General features: G+C 40.5%; 2 protein-coding genes across 2 annotated transcripts; one reads left to right on the top strand and one right to left on the bottom strand.

The window, feature by feature from the left end:
- Positions 1 to 539: 539 nt before the first annotated feature.
- On the bottom strand, positions 540 to 6,445 carry LOC117531507 (renalase-like). The gene is made up of 6 exons (XM_034194620.1): positions 6,224 to 6,445; positions 4,343 to 4,485; positions 4,096 to 4,254; positions 2,455 to 2,628; positions 987 to 1,162; positions 540 to 824 (listed from the first exon to the last, which is right to left on the bottom strand). Exons 1-6 carry the CDS (start codon positions 6,310 to 6,312, stop codon positions 669 to 671), a joined length of 897 nt encoding a protein of 298 aa, XP_034050511.1. The 5' UTR covers positions 6,313 to 6,445; the 3' UTR covers positions 540 to 668.
- Positions 6,446 to 11,216: 4,771 nt separating this feature from the next.
- On the top strand, positions 11,217 to 23,378 carry LOC117530681 (phosphatidylinositol 3,4,5-trisphosphate 3-phosphatase and dual-specificity protein phosphatase PTEN-like). The gene is made up of 9 exons (XM_034193561.1): positions 11,217 to 11,847; positions 14,111 to 14,195; positions 15,030 to 15,074; positions 15,315 to 15,358; positions 16,742 to 16,980; positions 18,667 to 18,808; positions 21,575 to 21,741; positions 22,408 to 22,659; positions 22,917 to 23,378. The coding sequence occupies exons 1-9, from the start codon at positions 11,769 to 11,771 to the stop codon at positions 23,103 to 23,105; spliced, it is 1,242 nt and encodes a 413-aa protein (XP_034049452.1). The 5' UTR covers positions 11,217 to 11,768; the 3' UTR covers positions 23,106 to 23,378.
- The last annotated feature ends 501 nt before the right edge of the window (positions 23,379 to 23,879 follow it).

Genomic DNA, 23,879 nt, shown 5'->3' with positions numbered 1-23,879 from the left:
GTGATGATGCTGGAACTTTTGTTTGGTGCCTTTCCAATGAGATTTATAAAGATGACTGCCTGAAGAGAACATGTAAATTTCCACAGTCATTGATGATATTGGGCTGCATGTCAGGTAAAGGCAACTGGGAGATGGCTGTCATTACATCATCAATAAATGCACAAGTTCATGTTGATATTTTGGACAATTGAAAGGATGTTTGGGGATGATGAAATTTTTCAAGATGATAATGCATCTTGCCATAGAGCAAAAACTGCAAAAACATTCCTTGCAAAAAGACACATAGGGTCAATGTCAATGAGCAGATCTGATTTGATGCAGGTGTTAATTTGGGGGATGAAAATTTACAGGGTGATTCCATAATTTTTTCCTCAGAATTGAGTGATTCCATATTTTTTTCCTCTGCTTGGTCTAAAAAAGTAACCGTTACTGCCACAATCTTTTTTTCCTTGATTTCTTATAGTGTTTCTTAAAGCCAGAAAGTTGCCATTTGAAATGACCTTAGTTTGTGTCATGATCTGTTATCTGCTTTTTTTCTACAAAATTAAACAACTGAATGAACATCCTCCGAGGCCGGTGATTCCATAATTTTTGCCAGGGGTTTTATATACACACACAAACATTCATTTTATGAACTGAAACTTCTGAAGTTTCCCTTTACTGTTAGCCTAGCTTAATGCAGCAACTAGCACGTCCGTCATTTTCAGCGCTGATTCAATGCAGCCGTCAAAGTTGGAGTGGATGAAGGCATCGCCACCGCAGATGAGCAGCGGCTTCTCACACACAGTCATGTGACCCGGACAGTCAGGAAATGAGGTCAGCACCTACAATGAGGTCATGTGACTTATGACTCAAACACTTGCAGCAGTTTGAGACTTGCTGGGTTTATTAGCATGGTTGTCTTAAAGCAGCATTTGCTAATGTGTTAGCATGCAATGTTTACACTAAAAATGTGACCCAGTGCTTACGTCCTGGGCGTGGCTTACCTGGGAATACCTCCACTTGTGACACTTGATGCTGACTGGCTGAGGAAGACCAGGAAGAACTTTGTGAAGTTCTTGCATGATGATTGGTTTCACTTTGTCCTTGTCCCACTCAAGGTGTTCCAGTCCAAACTGGACACTGGTGTGGACAACCAGGGATGGACCCCAAGTGGAAGCATCTGCACAAACACACGTGTGTGGTAAATCCAAAGCAGATGTGTTCTGAAGTCCAAAGTCTTAAAGGACAGATGGGAAGGTTGTGGATGGACTGTCTGAGGAACAGGAACAAATAAAGTTCTGGTTCTGGCTGCAAATCCAAATGTTGATGTAAAAACACATTCTAATGTTTGTGTCAACCTTCTAATTTTCAATTTATTTAGCATTAAATGGAAAGGAGCTGCTCCGGGCCACGTCCCCTTGTGTTGCATAGGTGGCAGACTGATTTAGGGGGGCATGTCTTACAGCAACGGATAGGACTTCTGTGACATGTAATGGAGGTCTAAAAAAAATGAGCCAGTTCATGTCTTCCAGTGGGATAGTACGACGGCGTTTTAGGGCCACATTGAATTTTTTTTTTTTTTTTTAGACTTCGAGAATAAAATAGTAATATTTTGAGAAAAAAGTCAGAATATTATGAGAATAAAGTCGTAATTTTACGAGAAAAAAAGCTTGATTCCAGAAATGAAACATTGGCAGCACACAAAACAGCCTCTGTGACTCCATCTCTGTTGTGCCGCATCCACGTCAAACTTCTATAAAACGATTTTGCTTGTTCATAACCAAGTTTGAGGCACTGTTTAGTTAACTACTTCTAAGACCGTCTCCCCCCCCCCAAAAAAAACCCTTCTATGGCTGCTTCCACATGATAGCGTTAGCCTACGTTAGCTGTGCTGATGTGTGTCGACCGGGAAACTTGTTTTTTCTAATAAAAATACGACTTTATTCTCATACAATTACAACTTTATTCTCATAATATTACGACTTTATTCTTGAAATATTATGAGGGTTTTTTTTTTTTTGTAAAATTACGACTTTATTCTCGTAATATTACGACTTTATTCTCGGAAAATTACGGCTTTATTCTCGAAGTTTTATGGGAATTTGAGGCTCTGCAAGATTCAAACTACAAAGATCTGTGCAGCTGTTAAAAAAAGACTATGCACAATAAAGTTTTGGAACAGGTCAGAGGTTATTTTAAAAAACAAATAAATGCATTATAATGTAACTGAAGTATTTTGGTAACCACAGAAAAGTCAACTTTTAAACCAATAAAAGAAAATAATCCAAAAGTGAAAAGATAAAACATGAGTAATCACTGTTAGTAAAATTCAGTAAAGGTCACATCATCAGAAGGTCATTAAACAGAAAACAGAACCAAATGAGTGACACATCAGATAACCAAGACCAAAGGAGACAGACAGACAGGCAGGTCAACAGACATTATGACAGAGCAACAGACAGATGAACGGACCTGCATTGCCTCTGCAAAGGTCCACGGCGATGTAGCGGATGCAGTCGTTGTGTGTCACGTAGCGAGCCGCCCAGGGAAAACTAAGGATGGTCTCTGGACTGAAGAACAGGGCGAGGGCGAAACAGGAGGAATACACAACACTGCCCAAATTCTCCCTCTGCTGGATGGTCAGCACTGAGACAGACATTTGAAAATATTTGTTAGAAAAACAAATTTTAAATCTACAAAGTACCAAGAGCAAACATTATCTACCAGTGCTCACAACCTGGACTCTGGCCCTCGGAGACAACAGGTGGCTCAGCAAGTTGCTCAACAATTTGTCAAGTAGTACTTATTTTGGATGTGGCACCAGTGTGAAGAGCTCGAGACATACATCAGCTGTGTGCCTGGATACAGGAGCGATCAACCTGGATCCAGGTCCAGTGACTGATCTGGATTCACGTCCAGCATCTGATCTGAAGCCAGGGTCCAGTGATCAATCTGGATCCAGCATTTGATCAGGACCCTGAGTCCAGTGATTATTTTACTCTTTTATTGTGCTTTTTAATCTTTTAATTCATTTTATTTTGTTTTTTTTAATTGTTTTGTGTGAAGCACCTTGAGGCGACACTGTTGTGAGTTGGCGCTATATAAAATGAAAAAATTGAAACTGAAATTAAATTGAGCCAGTATTTGATCTGGATCCAGGGTCCAGTAATTGATCTGGATCCCGTATTTGATAAGGATCCAGGTACAGTGATCGATCTGGATTCACGTCCAGCATCTGATCTGAAGCCAGGGTCCAGTGATCAATCTGGATCCAGTATGTACTCTCAATCCTGTATTTGATTGGAAACCAGGTCCAGTGATCGATTTAGATTCAGTTCAGTGTCTGATCTGAATCCACAGTCCAGTGATCAATCTAGAGCCAGTATTTAATTTGGACCCAGGGTCCAGTGATTGATCTGGATCCAGTATTTGATCTGGATCAGAGCTGTTCACAGCACAGTGAGATATAGACATTTTTCATCTTAATGGCCACTGAGAGAAAAGCTGCAGCTTCTAAAAATAACATCAGCGTGTCACAAGGAGGAAATGGGCGCTGTCTCCTGTCAGCCAATCAGAAGGCAGGAGGATGACATCATCTCTCTCAGGGGATTATTCAGATGCTTCATGGTGCTTCAAACAAGTTTAATGAACTGAATTTTTTCAAGCGATGCTCGGCCTCTTCAAAATAAAAGCCCTGAAAAATGTTTTCCATTTTCTTCTTCTTTTTTTAAACAAACATATCGATTTGGTTCTAATGCCACCAAAAAAATAGGAGGCGCCTGTTTCAGTGGCATGGGGCTCATTTGAACTTAAACAGGTTCAAATGTTTGACATTTATGAACGACACAATCAAGAAATAAGATTTACGTATAATACATAAAAAATATCATTTTAAATACACAATCCATAAATAAGATTTCTTCTTAAATGATCAATCATATTTTATGAACTGTTAAACTGTCACAGTATAGAATAAAAATGGAGCATAAGTTTGTTTCTGAGCTGCTGCTGCCCCCTGTAGACAGACAAGAGCACTACAACCCATCAGAGCTCATATGATCCCTTTGAGGAATCAGTCAGAGCAGTCTGATTAATTCTTGGTTTTCTTCTCACATTTTCCCATGTCTCCTTGCAGCTGCAGGATTTGAGGAACTGGCATTGTCAGGACGATGGTGTCAAACAACTTGCTGTCTCCATTTTTCCTCTGCACTTCCCATGATGCACCGCAGCTATACAGGCCAGTCATGTGACATTCAAAGAACACATCAGCTCCTGATGGAGTCAAAAGGAGGCGTGAACATTGTCAAAGAGCGCTGGTGGTGTAAAGACAGACAGACAAACAGACCCACAGACACCATACCTGACTGGGACAGGAAGTGTTTGACGACAGCAGACATGCCTTGTGGACTCACATAATTCTTGTTCTCATCGTTCTGCTGCAGACCTTCAATCTGAGCTTCCAGAGGCCGCAGGACACCTGAATGCATCAGTTCTGCATAGAAACTACACAAGGACACACTCAAAATAAAAGATCCTGTGACGGATCAATTAATGTGACGTTCAAGTGCTGTGGGTAAGATGACGTTTCCACCAAAAGAAAAATAAAAAACATCACCCTGGACAGTTACTGTGAAACGGGCCAATTAATGTCAACATATTTCTGCCCTCCAGGTTCAGATGAACTGTTCGATCTAGAAGTTCGATCTGTTCTGTTCTTTTTTTGTTTATAATTTCAGGATTATTAATGCAGCCAGAACACAAAAAGAGGAGGTGATGGCCTAGTGGTTAAAGCGTTGGGCTTGAGACCAGAGGATCCTTGGTTCAAATCCCAGACTGACTGGAAAATCACTAAGGGTCCTTGGGCAAGGTCCTTAATCCCCTACTTGCTCCTGGTGTGCAGTGGGCGCTTTGCATGGCAGCAGCCTCACATCGGGGTGAATGTGAGGCATTGATGTGTAAAGCACTTTGAGTGTTTGATGCAGATGGGAAAGTGCTATATAAATGCAGTCCATTTACCATTTACAAAATGTTTCTGATCAATAGAAAAAATTAGAATAGAAAAAATAATTATTTAAAAAGTTCAAATCCAGACCTGGACTAAGATTCATCTGATTTTGCAGCAATGACCTTTGACCTTTTGTAAAATACTTAAATTTTAATATTTTAATAATATTTTAATAATAGTTTAATATTCTTTTATGAAAACAAAATACATTTTTACTTTTAAGAAAATAATATATGTTTGAGTTTTCTTTGTGGAAGAAGAGTTGAAAATAATAAAATGCTGATGTAAAATGATTTCACATTATTTTGCCATGAAAGAGTTTAGAGTAATTTCAAAAATGAAGTCAAACACATTTCATGGTTTAAAACAATTCCAAATGTTTGCTTTCAATGTATTATATTTTGATTTAATTTTAATTTTATAAGTGAAGGAATTAAAAATTAAATTAAACTTTTAAACTATAATTGAAAAAAAAACATGCTGTTGACTTCATAAGCAGCTGTTTTGCTCTGTGTGCACCTGATCCTGATCCGCATCCTGATCCCGATCCTGATCCTGTCAGATCTCAGAGGGAGAGAAGAATCTGTCTTGATCCACAGTCTAAGGGCCCAATTAGATTAGACAGAACTTTACTGATCCCTTGGGAAAACTCCCTCAGGGAAATTGAGGTTTCAGCAGCATTGTATAACAGCACACAGGGTAAGAAGCACACAGAGTATCAAACGTGAAAGTAAAAAAGAAAAACAGTTTGCAAATATAAATACAGAATATAAATACCAGACATACTGATCAGTAATGGTTTACTGGCTACTACTGTTCCTCTCATTCCCGTCCTCTGTCTTCCTGTTACTCCTCCTCCCCCCGTACAGTCTGATGGACTGAAGGACAAAGGAATTTTGGTTCCTGACCTGTGTGTGTTTCTCATCTGGAGTTGTGTCAGGAAAGACATCCGACGTAAAAATTGTGCCGAATGAATCCCGATGATTGATCGTACTGGATCTGGTGTGGTGATCCTGAACAACTGGGGTAGACGAAAGACAAAAAATAAATAAGAGCGCATCATCACGTCACACACGTGAACAACTTAAATTTTCATTAAGCAACAAATGCTAAGCCACTTATTAAGACATTTGAGGATTTGTGTCTGCTCTATTTAGTGTATTTCTCTGGTAACTGTCACATTTCCTGCAGCATGTGAAGTCAGCACTGAGTTGACCCCTGACCCAAGTGTTGTACCTGCGGTGTGAGCTGGCGGATGCTGGAGTGGCAGTGATGTACTGAGCTCCGAGGTCAACCGACTGAGACTCTCGACGACTGGTGGACATCCTGCCACCTTATGTCATAAAGACGTATGACCACATCAGCGTCACAGGCTTTATGGTTCTGACTGTTTTGAACTTTCAGAAGGAGAACAAACAGAACACCTGACCTCTGTTTCATGTTTACAAACAACACCAAACCCTGTTACAAGGTTACAAACAACACCCAAGCCCTGTTACAAGTTTGCAAAACACCGAACCCTGTTACACATTTCAAAACGACACCTGAACTCTGTTATAAGTTTACAAACAACACCCAACCCCTATTACACGTTTGCAAACACATCGAACCCTGTAACACATTTGCAAACAACACCCAAACCCTGTTACAGATTTACAAACACCTGAACTCTGTACGTTTACAAACAACACGCAAACCCTGTTACACTTTTGCAAACACACACCGAACCCTGTTACACACTACAAATAACACCTGAACACTGTTGCAAGTTTACAAACAACACCCAAACCCTGACACATGTACAAACAACACCTGAATCCTGTTACCATTGTACAACAACACCCAAACCCTGTTGTAAGTTTACAAAGAACACCTGAACGCTGTTACACATTTACAAACAACATCTGAACCCTGTTACAAGTTTACAAACACCCAAAATTTTACACATTTACAAAAACACACAAACACTGTTGCAAGTTCACAAACAGCAGCTGAACCCTGTTAACATTTACAAACAACACCTGAACCATGTTACAAGTGTACAACAACACCTGAACCCTGTTACAAGTGCATAAACAACATCTGAACCCTGTTACAAGTTTACAAAAAAACCTGAACCCTGTTACAAGTTTACAAACAACACCCAAACCCTCTTGCAAGTTTACAAACAACACCTGAACCCTGTTACACATTTACAAACAACACCCGAACCCTATTACAAGTTTACAAACAACATCCAAACCCTGATGTAAGTTTACAAACAACACCTGAACACTGTTACAAGTTTACAAACAACACCTGAACCCTGTTAACATTTACAAACAACACCTGAACCATGTTACAAGTGTACAAACAACACCTGAACCATGTTACAAGTGTACAAACAACACCTGAACCCTGTTACAAGTGCATAAACAACATCTGAACCATGTTACAAGTTTACAAAACACCCAAACCCTCTTGCAAGTTTACAAACAACACCCGAACCCTGTTACACATTTACAAACAACACCCGAACCCTATTACAAGTTTACAAACAACACCCAAACCCTCTTGCAAGTTTACAAAAAAAAAGAAGGTAGAGGGAATTGCACTGTACTATATTGTACTGAATAACCCAGTTCCCTTTAAATATGTAATTACATTCTTCCAAGCAGGTTGTGTACGAGGTCTATTAGATAATAAACCGACCCTTTTATTTGTTTTAACTATATAGATTTGAATGACGTGCGATTACACCAATCATGCTTGAACCCTCGTGCGCATGCGTGAGTTTTTCACGCGTGTCGGTGACGTCATTTCCCTGTGGTCCCGCCCTCTCGGCTGAATTTCTTTGTTTCACACGCTGCTCGAGACGGCGCGCGTTACTTTATCAAATTTTTTTGTACCTGTGAGGAATATCCGAGTGGACACTATTCGAGAAATTAAGCTGGTTTTCGGTGAAAAGTTTAACAGCTGATGAGAGTTATGGGGTGTTTCTGTCTCTGTAAGGACTTCCCACGCAGCGGGACGTTGCGCAGCGCTTCCAGGCGCCGTCATCGGCCTGTTTCGACCTGAAAACATCCTAATTTAAGGCTTAATTCACCCAGGACGTCGTGAGAGAAGATTCAGAAGAGGCCGGCATGAGGACTTTATGCGGACATTCCACTGTTTAAGGACATTTTGTAATGAAAGATGTGCGCGCAAATTCGCTGAGTCGTTTCTGTGACGACTCGGCAAATCTGTGTGCGCCGCGACAGGAAAAACACCTCCGTGTTGAAAACCATTTGTAAAATTCAGGCGGCTTTTGATGGCTTTCAACAAGTGAGTAACTGAGAAATTGTTTAACAGCTTGGGCATGTTCCAACTTGCCCGTTAAGATTTCCAACGGAGGTGTTTTTCCTGTCGCGACCCCCGCGGTCGGGTCCGGCCCGACATGCGACTCTGCCTGCACGTTCTTTCATTACAAAATGACTGTTAACAATGGAATGTCCGAATAAACTCCTCATGCCGACTTCTTCTGAAAGTTCTCTGTTCTCTGACGACTTACTGGGTCAACAGAGCCTGAAATGTGGAAGTTTTCAACTTGAAACGGTGAGACGCTGCCCCTCGAAGCGCAGATCGCCGTCAGGCGCCGTGGACCGTCCTTAAAGCGACACTACCAGACCAAAATCTCTCATCAGCTGTTAAAATTTTTACCGAAAACCAGCTGAATTTATTGAATGGTGTCCACTCAGTTGTGCCTTACAGTTTTGAAAAAAATTTGATCAAACAAAGCAGCAGTCTCTGAGCCATTCCTAAACAATGAAAAAAATCGACGAGAGGGTGGACGTCTCCTCACTCAAAGACTGCCCACAGGTGAATGACGTAACCGACAGGCGTGAAAAAACTCTTTCATGCCCACGAGGGTTCAAGCATGTCTGATGTAATCACACGTGATTCAAATCCATATAGTTTTTGAAAAAAATAATAAGGTTGGATACTTTTCTAATAGACCTCGTAAGTGTAGAAAAAGAAAGTGTAGTCATCCCTGAAGTGTTTAACTGGTCTGTCCTTGTGCTCTGACATCATCTAATTTCTGTCTTGGTGATTATGACTTCAAGTTTACTAAGTGGAATGTTGATCTGTATTTCTGATTTCAGAGCTGCTTTTGCCAGCTGATCTGCTGCTTTGTTACACTCAGTTTCAGAATGAGACGAACCCACATTAGACATACTGAAATATTCTACTGTTGTAGTTTAAATAAACTTTGAAGAATCTCGATCAGGTCCGGCCTGCAAACACATTTGCCATTTGAGATGCTGAGTAATCCTGCCTTTGAATCTGAACAGATGACATAACAGGTGACTGAACTTCACCTCCTCTACCCACTACAGGGAGAGCAAAATTGCAAGTACTTCCACAGAAAAGGCAGCTAAATGATTTTATGATTGACTTATGAAATTGGGGAATATAAACACTCTGTGGATGACGCACTGCTGCATGTTATAAATGTTTTCACTTTTACTTTTGAAAACCGTTAACTTACCTTTTTGTAGGACGATTCATGAACATTAACCTGCTTTTTTTTTGTTTTGAATCTTTTTACACTTTATGGAAAAATGTCATTCATAGATGCACTCAGCATTAAAAAAAGATTAAGTTTGTATCTCCAATTTTAAATTGTACATTACTATATTAAAACTGTATAGAAGGCTTTACATATTAAGGGGTGGGATTTGAGAGCGTCCTCTGAAACTCACAACAACTGGGCAGCCCCCAGGTTGTTGCCAGCACAGGCTGTGGTTGCTGGCTGTCTTCTCGTTAACCCTTATTTTGAAATGCAGCTGAATGTGTTACAGCGGCAGCTCGCTGCTGCCCCCGCGACCCGACTTCGGATAAAGCGGAAGAAAATGGATGGATGGATGGATGAATGTGTTACTACTGTTGACCATTATTTTGAAATGCGACTGGATGTCTTACTACTGTTGACCATTATTTTGAAATGCGGCTGGATGTCTTACTACTGTTGACCATTAAAGATAAAGATAAACTTTATTTATCCAGAAGAAAATTATTTTGCCAGAGTACAGAAATATTTTTTTTTTAACAATAAGTACAACAAATTTCTGCATTATTTAGAAATGCAACTGGATGTCTTACTACTGCTGACCCTTATTTTGAAATGCAATGGGATGTTGTACTACTGTTGAACATTATTTTGAAATGCAACTGGATGTCTTCCTACTGTTGATCATTATTTTTGAAATGCTACTGGATGTCTTCCTACTGTTGATCATTATTTTGAAATGCAGCTGGAAGTCTTCTTACTTTTGACCATTATTTTAAAATGTGGCTGGATGTCTTACTACTGTTGACCATTATTTTGAAATGCAACTGGATGTTTTATTACTGTTGACCATTATTTTGAAATGTGACTGGATGACTTACTACTGTTGACCATTATTTTAAAATGCGGCTGGATGTCTTACTACTGTTGACCATTAAAGATAAAGATAAACTTTATTTATCCAGAAGAATATTATTTTGCCAGAGTACAGAAACAATGTTTTTTTTTTAACAATAAGTACAAGTTTCCGCATTATTTAGAAATGCAACTGGATGCCTTACTACTGTTGACCTTTATTTTGAAATGCAGCTGGATGTCTTCCTACTTTTGACTATTATTTTGAAATGCAACTGGATGTCTTCCTACTGTTGACCATTATTTTGAAATGTGGCTGGATGTCTTACTACTATTGACCATTATTTTGAAATGCAACTGGATGTCTTATTACTGTTGACATTATTTTGAAATGCAACTGGATGTCTTATTACTGTTGACCATTATTTTGAAATGTAACTGGATGTCTTACTACTGTTGACCATAATTTTGAAATGCAATGGGATGTTGTAGTCTTGTTGACCATTATTTTGAAATGCAACTGGATGTCTTACTACTGTTGACCATTATTTTGAAATGCAACTGGACGTCTTACTATTGTTAACAGCTTGAAATTTTACACTGGCTTTCTGTTTACCATTATTTTGAAAATTTTCCGGATGTCCTTGTTATTTTGAATTGCTGCTGGACGCCTTCTTGCCAACCATTATTTTGAAATTTTACCATACACGGTATATTTACACCACGTTTTTCACTGGTTTCTGTTAACCATTATAACATTTTGGGGGATGTCCTTCTGTTGATCATTATTTTGAAATGCGGGGACGTCTTACGACTGTTGAACATTATTTTGAAATTGTGTTGGCTGTCTTTTGCGTGTGTCTTGACAGTCTCTTTTCCCTCCAGGTGAAGCCTCGTCGGGGAGATTTTCTCTCCGCTTTTCTGACTTTAATCACGGCGTCTCTAGTGAAAAACAGCGCTTGGAATAGTCCGACTGGATCCATACGACGTCCGGAGGACCGGATCTGTTCTCGGATTCAGGCCCTGGATGGTTTCGTTTTCTGGAGGGGGACCTGGAAGCCCGGGCCCGCTGTTGGAGCAGGGAGGAGGCCCCGGCGCCCCTGCTTCTGACCCAGAAAACAGCACCCTTAGCCGGCCTGTGTGTCTACTAGCAGGTCGGCTAGCCGCTAGTTACATCGCCGCAACAAGAAAGAGCTCTCTCCATCCTACTTTATTTATGTGATTATTTTTATTATTGTTTTAAACAACAGGAAATACTTTTTCTGTAATTAACTGAAGGGAAAGAGTCATTTAAAAGCGGTTAGCAGAGAGGTAGTTTCTCTTCCTGACGGAGGTTCCGGATCGGCTCCGGTACCATCTCCTGGTTTTTCTGACCTTCGTGAGGTCCAAACGCAGACCATGGCTGGCATCATTAAGGAGATCGTAAGCCGGAACAAAAGACGGTTCCAGGAGGATGGCTTTGACTTGGACCTAACTTGTATCCTTTTACTGTAATTTTGCTATCATACTGTGCTGATGTAGCGCCGAACTCCATTTTAAAAATGCTGTATTTTGCTGTTTGTGCTTTTCGGCAAATATGTCGCTATCATAAAATGATAATTTATTCATTTAAAACAAGTGGTCAGATATTTATTTTTTACGCGTTGTCACGGGCTGAACAAAGATACAATAAAATATGTATACAGAAAAGAGAAATCAGAATAAAGTAGCACCAAAACATTATGAACAGCTTAATAATCACGAAACGCCTGTAATCGTTGTTTAGCATCGTGAGAGGGTGCTAAATAATCTTTTTGCTAAAATTCCAAAAACTAAAATCAAGGGCGTCGACTCATCTGATGGGTCGACGATGGGAGTTTTAATTTGACAGGTGCGAGTTCACCTTAAAAATACACTTTTATCAACGGAGTCCGGAGCGCGGCCGATACAGCTGGTTTTCCCAGCAAATAACCTCTGTTTTGGGGGGATACGTTCCCACTAGATGGTTTCTGTTTTGGCGATGACGTCTTCGTAAATAATCTGATTTAATTTGACGTTTTGTGTTTGTGATCGAAGCTGATAACAGGCTAAGCTAAAGGACTAAGCTAACTCTGTGTCCGTGTGGTTGCATCAGAAGAGCTGCAGCTCATTAAAATATTAAGAATTATTATTTTACTGCAGAGATAGTTGTAATTTCAAGAGGATACGTTGTTCAAAGTTCTTTATGGTAACCTGTGAATTTTTTTTTTTTTTAATTTTTGTTTTCCAAGCAGCCACATTTAGTGTAGATGTAGTCTACCCAATACGTAGAATGTATGTTAGTAAAATCTACCTTGGTTTTTCTGACGTTCAGTTGGTGGTGCCAGGAGAATTAAAATCTTTGAGGGGTGTTGGAATAATATCCAATCTTCATATTAATATTCATCAAACTGCATGTGAATGGATTAGTTGAGGTTAGAAGGTGGTTCTGGACTGAATGATGCCGTTCTTCTTGTTGGATGTTCACTTCGTGAACGCCACATGGCTGAAATGGTGAGGAAAAGATTCCTGATCATCTGAAAACTTTGTCCTGCTCCTGCATTGGACCTGAATGGATGGCAGCGATGACAAGGTCTGGCTGGCTTTGCTGTCCCGGTGTCGTGGTCAGAACGCACCCCCTTCCCTCGAACAGTCCCGCTGACTTGACTGCATGTGTCATTTCAGAGCGTCAGCAGGGATTCGCAGACTATCGCCTCATTTCTGCTTAAACTGCACTCCAGTCATCATTAACTCAGCATCAGATCTCTGAAGGTTTTGTACAACAATCATTTCAACATAAATTCAGCATTATTTCATAATAGGCTCTCTGAGAGGCTCTCTCTCTACCGATCAAAGGGAACAATGTTATTATTAACCATCAGATGACAAAGTAAAACCTCTTAAATCAGTCTGAAGTCAGTTTTAAGCAGAAACGAGGCGATAATCTGTTAATTGCTGCTAACGCTCCAACATGACCCATGCACAGTGAAGGCAGGGGGCCGCGTCACCAGGTTTGTGCATGCGCAGACTAGTGTAGAGGATTGCTCAGGCTAGAGGAGTGCTGAGACCCTGACTGTCAGTGTATCTCTCCCGTTCCATGATGTGTTACTCGTGGATACTGTGTGGCCTGATGGTATCCTGCAGTCCATGAAGGAAGAAGCATCGCTGTTGCACTCTTTTCATCACAGCTTCACATTGAAGTGACCATTTCAGGTGCATTGTGGGGCACCTGCAGAAGTTGGCCCTCTCCGCTGCTGCTCCACAGATCCATATGGAATTGTGTTATCTGTACAAGCCAGAATCCTAGGTCACAGAGTTTGGTCACCAGTTGAAGAGAATTCATTTCCCTAGATACGATTAGTCACATTTAACTTTATACAAAAAAATACTTTTAACAGTCAATGAACAGTTTACACTTTGATGGATTTAATTATTAAATTTATTATTTGGATTTTGTTCAGACTTGCTCAATTTAACACTTTGGAGAGTTGGGGTCGGGTTATTTTATTGAATAATTTTCTTTGGTTTTGACTTGATCCCTTTCTGGTTTCGGCTTGTCAAATATTCGGGCTCTTTCAGTTTTGTACCGATCAGGTTGAGATGTGATGGGCATTTGATCGTATTTGATGGTTTAAAAAAAAGTGCAGGGAGATGAACGTGTAGAGCATACGGGGCTGTTCAGAGGTTGCTGGTTTGGATTCTTGAGAGTTCACAAATGTGTATTGATCATTAACAGTTTGCAGATATTTATCCCAATATCATTGCCATGGGTTTCCCTGCTGAGAGGCTCGAAGGCGTCTACAGGAACAACATAGACGAAGTAATCAGGTAGGACCTTTGTCTGACCTTTTCAACTCTGGAAGCGTTCAGATGATCCTGAGGCTATTACCCGTAGCAGATCAATCTGCTCGTACTGAGAGCTTTCTATCATCTGTTACCTGATGCCAGTGATGTCATCAGTGTCAGCGAGTCAGTCTTGTTCACACAGCAAGTTTTACAGACTTTGAATCAGTTTGTAAAGAAAACACACACTTTGACCCCCCCTTTGAAGGATCCTATTAAATTTAAGTTGATGGAAAAACGATACCTGCAGAGATTCCTCAGCTTCTTCTGAATCAGCCACATTCTGCTTTAAGTGACTGCTTCGATGTTTCTGAATGATGTCTACATGCAGACTATAAGTTAAACAGATATATTGGAACCATAATACCGAAAAGGAGAAGCTGAAATTTTTTTAATCAACTTCTTGTTACTTAAAAGTGACTTGAGGTGTTCCATTGTAGTGACTAATTTGTTATAAGTCATAGTTTATGGATTCAATAAAATCTGCTGAGTCATGAATATATGTTGGTGTTAACACCAGCCACCAATCATGGCAATTACAGACCTTTGTGATGTCATAAGACCAGGGAAATCAGAGTAAAACCTCTGTCTTGATTGGGGTGATCAAACTCAGTCGTTTGAAACAAATCTGACTCACCACTGGTTAAATTCACGCTTTCTTCAGCAAAGCATCATCTTTCAACAAGATGCCACTGTTTAGAATCCTGTTGTGATCACATGACTCTGCCCTCCACTACTCAGCAGAGAGAATGGCCCTGTGTGATACGTCACCGTGTGTGTCCAGTTTTTTTTAACACTCTCTTTATTTCTGTCCAACAGGTTTTTAGATTCTAAACATAAAAATCACTACAAGATCTACAATCTGTGAGTAGACTTTGTTTTTCCAACATACACAGGTGGGGGTGAAACTACAGGAGTGTTAAGCTCTATGTGTGGGTGGGGGGGGGGCTCAGATTAATTCTGAGATGTATGGTCTGTGAGGTTTTTTTTTGTAGTTCTGGTTTGATGGTCTCAGAGGAGGTTCTGGGTCTTTATTGGTGTGTGAGGAGGATCTGGATTGGACCTTCAGCTGTTGGGTCTAATCTGACTTCTCTGTGATCACAGGTGTGCAGAGCGACAGTATGATGCATCCAAGTTCCATTGTCCAGGTAAGAGCATGTCACTGTGTGGATCCTGTGACTGATTTGATTGATTAAATGTGGACGGAGACACTATGTTGTTGGTTTTTACTGTTCCAATGAAGAAGGCTCATGAAGCTATTGAGATGATATCCAGTGATGAAAGTCTTCTGGAAATTACCGGAAATCCGCGTTTTTACTCGCATGGTGAATGTTTCCGGGTTATGTTTGGTAACATGCATCAGAATCCATTCATTCAGTTCCACACCCAAACAGTTGGTGGCAGTAATGCACTCTGTTGGTTTGCAAGCCACCCATAATCTGCAAAGAAGAAGGGTTATTTCTTTTGGGAGTTTAAGTTATCATTTTGGGAACTCTGCAGTGATTCTCCTAACAGTTTACTTTGTTGTGGACATTAAAAGTTATGAGCTGTGTATTTCTTCCAGTAATGGTACATTAAGTGGAGCTAACAGATGAAGCTTCCAGCTGCTAAACATGCTAGCGCATTAGCATTCAGACGAGAGTTTAACTCTGCGAGTCAAAACCACAAATTGAGTTTGAGAAACGGACAAAAAATTTCTGAGGTGAGTAATTGAAAATAATCCATGGCGTTAGTGCTAAATGCCCAGTTTCATTATGTTAATCAAGAAATTATCTCAACAACAACAGATCAATTAATGGTTTTAATTTACAGATGAACATCAAAGATTTCTAAAGAATCTTTTTTTATTGTTATTAAAACTATTTAAATTAAAGTTTTCTAATGTAATGTAACTTAGAAATGTACAGTAATCAGAAATTAATCTTGAAATAAAAACACAAGTATTTTACGGTGACCAAGAATTTGAAAAAGATTATCAATAGCTCCAAAGCTCCTGCCAAAACTAGGAAAACTGAGAAGTGAGTGAAGGTTGAACAAGTTGATGCATTATGTGTCATAAACACTCCAATTGATCCATTTGAATTGATACTGAGAATTATTATTTTTGAGTTCTTTGAATTGTCATTTACTGTGTACTTTTCTGAACCACAATGTATGTTTTGGGATTAAAGGCCGGTAGCACAATACAAGTTGTTTGGAAAACCTGACCTGATCCAACAAAAACATTTAATTTGTTGGAGATTTTTTTTTTTTTCTTGTGGGTAAATAGACCTAGAAATGCACCAGAATGGATGTGAGATTTCAAATTTTTCCTGGGGGAACCCAGACCCACCCAAGAGGGACTTCGGGTCTTTGGACCTTGCCAAAAATATTCAGGTTTTTTTTTTCCCCCCATGGACCACTTTCATCACTGGATATCAAAGTTTGGGGCGGGACAGGTCATTTTGGTGTTGGTGCAGATGCAAAGCCATCGTCACGTTACAGTGCCTACTGCTGCCCATTGTCAGTGCTGCATGTCGCCTCTCTTTCAGTGGCCCAGTTTCCTTTTGAGGATCACAATCCACCCCAGCTGGAACTGATCAAACCTTTCTGCGAGGACTTGGATCGGTGGCTGAGAGAAGATGACAATCACGTTGCCGCCATCCACTGCAAAGCGGGAAAAGGTCGCACAGGGGTCATGATCTGTGCCTACCTGCTGCACCGCCGCAAGTTCATTGTTGCACAAGAAGCTCTGGATTTCTACGGCGAGGTCCGCACCCGAGACAAGAAGGTACGAGTACAGCAGTACACATTTAAAATAAGTTTCAAGTACTACACGTTCTAATGTTAAATAATTTGAAGGAAAAATGTGTTTTTGCAATTTCATTTGCACATTAGGAAAAACCTATAGCTTATATTCATTTCCTTAAATTGTTTAGAGCATGATCACAAAGCTCCTACAAGAAAATAATCAGATAAAATGGAGGAGGAATATTAGGGACCACTGAAATTGTAAATATTATTTTCTGTTAATGAAGAGATAAGTTCAGGTCACATTGAGACTTTTCAGACATAATCCTCACATTCACATGTGACATTTATTCAGTAATAAGCATATTTATGTCAAGTTACTGTTGACTTACTTTCCTCTGATCTTGTTAACAGCACTGTACTTTAGCTGCACAAGTTAGCACTGCGCATTGGCGGAACAGGCCGGCCTTTCATAATAGAACATAATGTTTGGTGGTTTCAATTCATCAGCTTTGATTTTTCATGTCGGACATTGTGTAGATCAGTTTTTCAAACAGTTTACCTGAAAGCAGTAGTGTGGCAGTGAGAGACTCATTCGATATGAAAATAATTCGTCTGGAAATGGTAAATAGCACTTTTTCATCTGCATCAGAAGCTCAAAGCGCTTTACAGTTATGCCTCATATTTACCTATTCACACAGACACACTTGCACAGCGATGTCAGTGTGCTGCGATGCAAGGCGCAACAAGGGGATTAGGGACCTTGCCCAAGAGCCCTTAGCAAATTTCCAGTCTGGCTGGTTTTGAACAGAGGATCCTCTGGTCTGAAGCCCAACGCTTAACCACTAGACCATTACCTCCCCAAAGCACAGTGGAAAGCAGTGGTCACATTTTTGTAACATACTGCTTTATTAATTGTTTGCAGGCACAGCATTTATTAATTGGCATCAAAGTAGGTTTTTGAGGAGCTTTTGCTTTAGTTGGAGGAAAATAACATTTTATGAGCTCTACAGTGAGTTTGTGGTACTTCTTGGAATCTGTGGCCATCCTGTTATGCTGGTGATAATAATATTTGTGTAGTGCATTAATAAAATGCAAAGTGCTTGAAAATATATTGAAAACAGACACTACCAGTCAGAAGTTCACTTGAATGGGAAAGTGTGTCCAAAAGATTGTGTTATCAACAAAATATCAAGTTTGTCAGCTTCATAATCAGTTGGTGCCAGTGGAAACTGAAAAGTAGTTTTTAGTTGAAGAAACCAGAAGTGAGGTTCAGGTTTTCACATTTATAACTTTGTTCAAATGGAACGGAGGAACAGCAGTGTTGTTCTTGCTAGTGATCTGGAAGATCCCTGATTCATGGTCACTCATGGCCCATTCCTCGTGTGTGTCTGGAGTTGTCAGGAAGAGCATCCAGCTAAAACTCGTCACATCAACATGTAGATTGGTGCAGGACCTGCTGTGATGACCCAGAGGAGAAAACAAATCCGGAAAATAAAAACATTAAAGGTGGCGGACTTTGATTTGCCCACATTTACGTAAAGTTTGATGGCTGATTGAACCATCTTCTGCTGACATGCACGCGTCCTTGTGTGACAACATAGTGCCTGGTGTGGAATTCGTCTGTATGCTAGCTCTGGCTGACATGGTTCTTGACCGCCCACATTTGACAGATGGAAGTACAGCCAAGAGTCTTTGGGTGATTTAATGTGTTTGTATATTTCAGGGAGTGACCATCCCCAGCCAGCGACGATATGTCTTCTACTACAACTTCCTGCTGAGGAACCATTTGCAGTATAAACCTGTCGCTCTGCTCTTCCACCGGATGCTGTTTGAGACCATCCCCATGTTCACCGGAGGAACCTGCAGTAAGTCCAATTCAGATGTCTTCCATCCTGCTGCTTAGTGTCATTTTTGACGACACTAAGCAGGAGCTGCTTTGCATTAACTTGTATACCAACAAGAGCTGCAACAATTGATTAATGCTAAATTAATCGTCTGTCTTGATAATCGTTTGAAGTTCCTTTTTTAAAAAAATCCAAATTCTTTGACTTCAGCCTCTGAAATGTGAATATTTTCTGGTTTATTTTACTCAGTTTTACTCCTGTCTGACAGTAAACTGAGTATCAAGACATTCAAAGGTGTCATCTTGACTTCTGTATAACATGAATAGACATTTATCACCATGATTTGACATTTATGGCTGCAACAACTAGTCAAAATTGAGAAAATAATCCATTCTGAAAATAATTGTTTGTTCCAATCCTAATATGGCACATTATCATGCACAAGCATTGCACACTCATGCTTTGTCAATGGAACTGTTGGTGTTACAGGGGTGGCTGGCTCCAAAACAGAAATTCCCATAGAAGCCCATTTTAAAACATCCAACTTTACAGCAGAAATAAACATGTTTATAGCTTGGCACAAAAAACGGTTTTGGTCTCTATAGATAGTTTCCTCCTCTATGACAACGGGGGGTGATTTTTTTTTTTTTTTTCTAACTTCTTAGTTTAAGATCTTATAATTAATAAAATTCTGCATAATTATGGGCGTGGTTGCTTTGAGTGACAGCGACTGTGTCCATCGGCTCCTCCTCTCGTAGTCTTCCACCGAAACAGAGCCGCTCGCTTTTGTGTCTGGAGTGTTTCATTACAAACATTTGGAATAACAACTTGTTGTGCAGTGAAACATTGTAACGGATCATATAAGACGTCCCTGTTGCAATATTGACACTGACTGAAACTCTCGTCATTTAACATTGTATGCTAACAGTGTTAGCTCTTTTAGCAGCTGTCAGTAGGTCCACTTAATGCACGATTACTGAGGAGATATGCAGTGGATAACTTTTACTATCCACACCAAAGTAAACCGTTATGAGAACCACCCCGCAGTGCCCAAAAATATGAATTAATAAACACCCAAAACGAGGTTAGCTCTTAGCTGCTGGTTCAGACTCAGGGAGGAGGGGTGTGTCAGGCTTTTTTCATCACACACAGCCACCCCTTTACACATTGAGTTCATCATGAATCTCTGTGGGCGGGGGCTCTCATTATGGCGACGCCCAGAAATGGGGGTCATTTTGACTGTTCTGGGTCTCTATAGAAAATGAATGGCTGACATCACACAGGCTCTGGCCAGTGTATATATAGTCTATGGGAAAATTTGCTAAAGCATGTATGGTGCAGTGGCATGCCTGAGGCGCTTACATGATGTTTAATACATCAAAAATGTAAATCAAACATTGCTGTTTTAAAGTTGTGCTTTCATTCAACCCATTCACTTATACAACATGGGGTTGTGTGGCATGATGAAATGTGCTTGTGTGTCATGAACTTGCGGCATGGTGAAACGCTAACTTGGCCAACCTGCTGTAGGAATTTCCTGTTCCACAGATGCATCACTGTTATTTGGCATTACTGTGACAGTATGGCAAAGTCATGATGTCACACAAGTTAGAGATGACACTGTGCTTGTATCCAGAAAACAAGCGGGCATGTGACATTTAACCTGAGAGATGTTTGTTTTGAGGCACGTTTTGACAGTTTAATTTGTTGGAATCTGATGATAAACTAATGAAAAGCATGACATTTTGCTCTTACTGCTTCATTTTTTTTTTTTTTTTTTTTTAAGTCATATGACCGCAGACACAGCATCCTTTGAGTCATGTGACTCCCTGCGTTTTATCACACACACATTGACATTTCTTCTTTCGGCTGCTCCCATTGGGGGCGCCGCAGCAGGTCATCCATTTCCATCTCACCCTGTCACACCAACCACCTGCATGTCCTTCTTCAGCACATCCATAAACATCCTCTGTGGCTTCCCTTTTCTCCTCCTGTGTGGTGGCTCCATCCTCAGCATCCTTCTCCCTATATACCCTGGATTCAGTCTCTCTGCACATGTCCAAACCATTTCAGTCTCACCTCTCTCTTCTCTCCAAACCATCCTACTCATGCTGTTTCTCTGACATGTTCAATGCTAATCCTCTCCATTCTTGTCACTGCCAAAGAAAATCGCAGCATCTTCAACTCTGCCTCTGTCTTTTTGTTAGTGCCACTGTCTCTAAGCTGTACTTCATAGGTGGTCTCACTACTGTCTCCTTCAATCTTGCAGATAACTTTCTATCACAAATCACTCCCGCCACCTTTCTCCATTCACTCCACCCTGCCTGCACCCTCTTCTTCACCTCTCCACCACACTCTTTTATTGCTTTGGATATTTGACCCCAAGAATTTAAAAGCATTTATCTTCACCACCTCGACTCCTTGTTACCACACTATTCCACCAGGCTCATTCAAGCACATGTAAACAGTCTTGCTCTGACTTACTTCATTCCCCTTCTTTCCAGAGCATGTCTCAACCAGCTCTCTACTCTCACTACAGAACACAGTGTCATCTGCAAGCTTCATAGTCCATGGAGACTCCTGTCTGTTCTCTTCTGTCAACCTGGCCATCACCATTGCAAACAAGAAAGGACTTTGAGCCAGTCCTTGATGTAATGCTCCTGGGGTCTGCTTGAACCCTGTGTGCATTGAGTGCATAGGGTTAATACAGCTGTGAATGTTTGTGTTATGTCAGCTGGACTGTGATCAGCTGAGTAGTGATGGTGTTCGTGTTGTGTTTGGGTGCAGACCCTCAGTTCGTGGTGTACCAGCTGAAAGTGAAGATCCACACATCCAACCCGAACCACATGCGGCGAGAAGACAAGCTCATGCTGTTCGAGCTGCCGCAGCCGCTGCCCGTCTGTGGAGACATCAAGGTGGAGTTCTTCCACAAGCAAAACAAGGTGATGAAGAAGGTGAGGACCGCCACCAAATACAGTGTTTATCTCACAAGAAGCATGACAACTACAAGATAAGTTCTGACATGCTTTTCAATGTGATCTTCAGTGATTAAAAACTTTGTTAAACAGTGGTACCAGATGACACACAGCTGGTCTGAGGAGGTTGCCCCCATACAACAAAAATGGTTTAAGGATTTTTTTTTTTTTTTTTGTCACACAGTAGGATAGGGGGGTTTCTTTCCCCAAAGAGAATGAGATATTTATTTATTTGCAAACTGTGTGTAGAATGCCGCTTTTTTTGGAGGGGGGGGGATTTTAAATTTTCTAAGGTGTATATGAAAAGCATTTGTAAAGTGGTGTAAAGGATTAATTTATTTATTTTGGGATTTATCTTATTTCCTGAACGTTTTCATATCAGATGGCTGTTTGCAAAAATACAAAAATAAAACAAAAAAGCCCTGGAATTTTAAAAATAAAATTAAAGAATAAAAATTCATAAATTTCTGTAGTTTTAACTGCATATTTTAAGACTACAAAACAATTATATTTTAAATGGTAAAGAAGAAGAATTTGCTGAAATCAAAGTGTCCATGTAACGAGTGATAAATATCTCTGTGCAGTCTGCAAAAACCAACGTGAACGTTTTGTGTGAGTAAAGTCAAAATGACCTGTGACCTCCAGGAAAAGATGTTCCACTTCTGGGTCAACACTTTCTTCATCCCGGGCCCTGAGGAAGAGGACCCCAACAGCCTGGAGAACGGCAGTGCTGGGACTCCGCGGGACATAGACAGAACCTTCCAGAACCCGGGGATCACGGCCATGACAACTGGAGGGGAAAGCGACAGAGACTACCTGGTCCTCACTCTGACCAAGAACGACCTGGACAAGGCCAACAAAGACAAGGCCAACAAGAACTTCTCCCCAAACTTCAAGGTGAAGCATCTCCTTTGTGTTTCATGAAAAACACCTGAGGGTTCGGAATCTATCTGAAACATTTTAATTTACCAAAAAAAAAAAGTCATGTTTTCTGTGAAATAAAAACTGTGGTACTATAAGTACAACACGTTCTGGATTTATGGGGATTGAAGGTGGAAACTCCTTCTAGGAAGCTAATATAATAAATTCAGGTTATTTACTTGAAACTGGAGCGCAATGAACAAACTCCTGATGGGTCTTTGTCTGTGATTCAGGTCAAACTGTACTTCACAAAGACTGTGGAGGAAGGCGGGAACTGTGACGCCAGCAGCTCCTCGGCTTCTGTGACGCCGGACATCAGCGACAATGAGCCGGATCACTACCGTTACTCTGACACCACGGACTCGGACCCGGAAAACGAACCATTTGACGAGGATCCCCAAAGTCAGATCACTAACATCTGACACACATGGACCTCAGGCAGTCTTTGGAACTCTGTGGTCAGAGTCCAGATCAGTACTTAAGCCCTTTCCCCTGCCTGGACAATCACGTGGCTCGGACCGTGTGGGCGGGGCCAGACCATCCAGATGGAGATGGATGAAAGGACAGATTTTTAAATTAAGGAGTAAAACTTGAATCTCTATTGAAAGACAAGTAGTTCTCTTTACTGACCACGCCCACGTCTGGATAAATCCCAAAATCCTGTTCTCTCCTTCACCTCCAGTACTAGGAAGCTACACGCAGACTGCTCTTCATATTATTATTATTATTATTTTTTTTTTATGTCTCTTCTGTCAACTCTTCTATCTGTCAAAAGCTTCAAACCAGATGCTCTGTTTGGGTTTCGTCTGCTCTCTGGACTCTTCTGGATTTGTGAAGGTCAGTACGGACGCAGCGGTGCCACGTTAGCATAAAGCTCATGTTTCAACTGTTAATAGTTTCAGAAGTAATGAAAAAAAATGGTAAACATAAATAAATCCAGCCATAAATAACAGATTCTAGTTCAAAACCTTTTCCAGTGGTTCAGAGCTTCAAATTGAATTTTAAAACCAGAAATAAAGCAAATCCTCACGTGTCCGAAGCTAATACGACTCCAAAGGTTATTCTTTATTTTTTTGTCAGTTTTTATAAATTTGCAGGGTTTGTGTGTCGGCCCTTAAGTTATCACAGTGGGACCTTCAAACCAGTTTAGAGACTAATGTTGCACATGGGCATCTTCTAAAGATGACGTTTGAGCA

This window comes from Thalassophryne amazonica, chromosome 18 (assembly GCF_902500255.1).
Source record: "Thalassophryne amazonica chromosome 18, fThaAma1.1, whole genome shotgun sequence".
NCBI lineage: Eukaryota > Metazoa > Chordata > Actinopteri > Batrachoidiformes > Batrachoididae > Thalassophryne > Thalassophryne amazonica.
The sequence above is the reverse complement of the archived record's forward strand: the minus strand, read 5'-3'. Positions and strand labels throughout refer to the sequence as shown.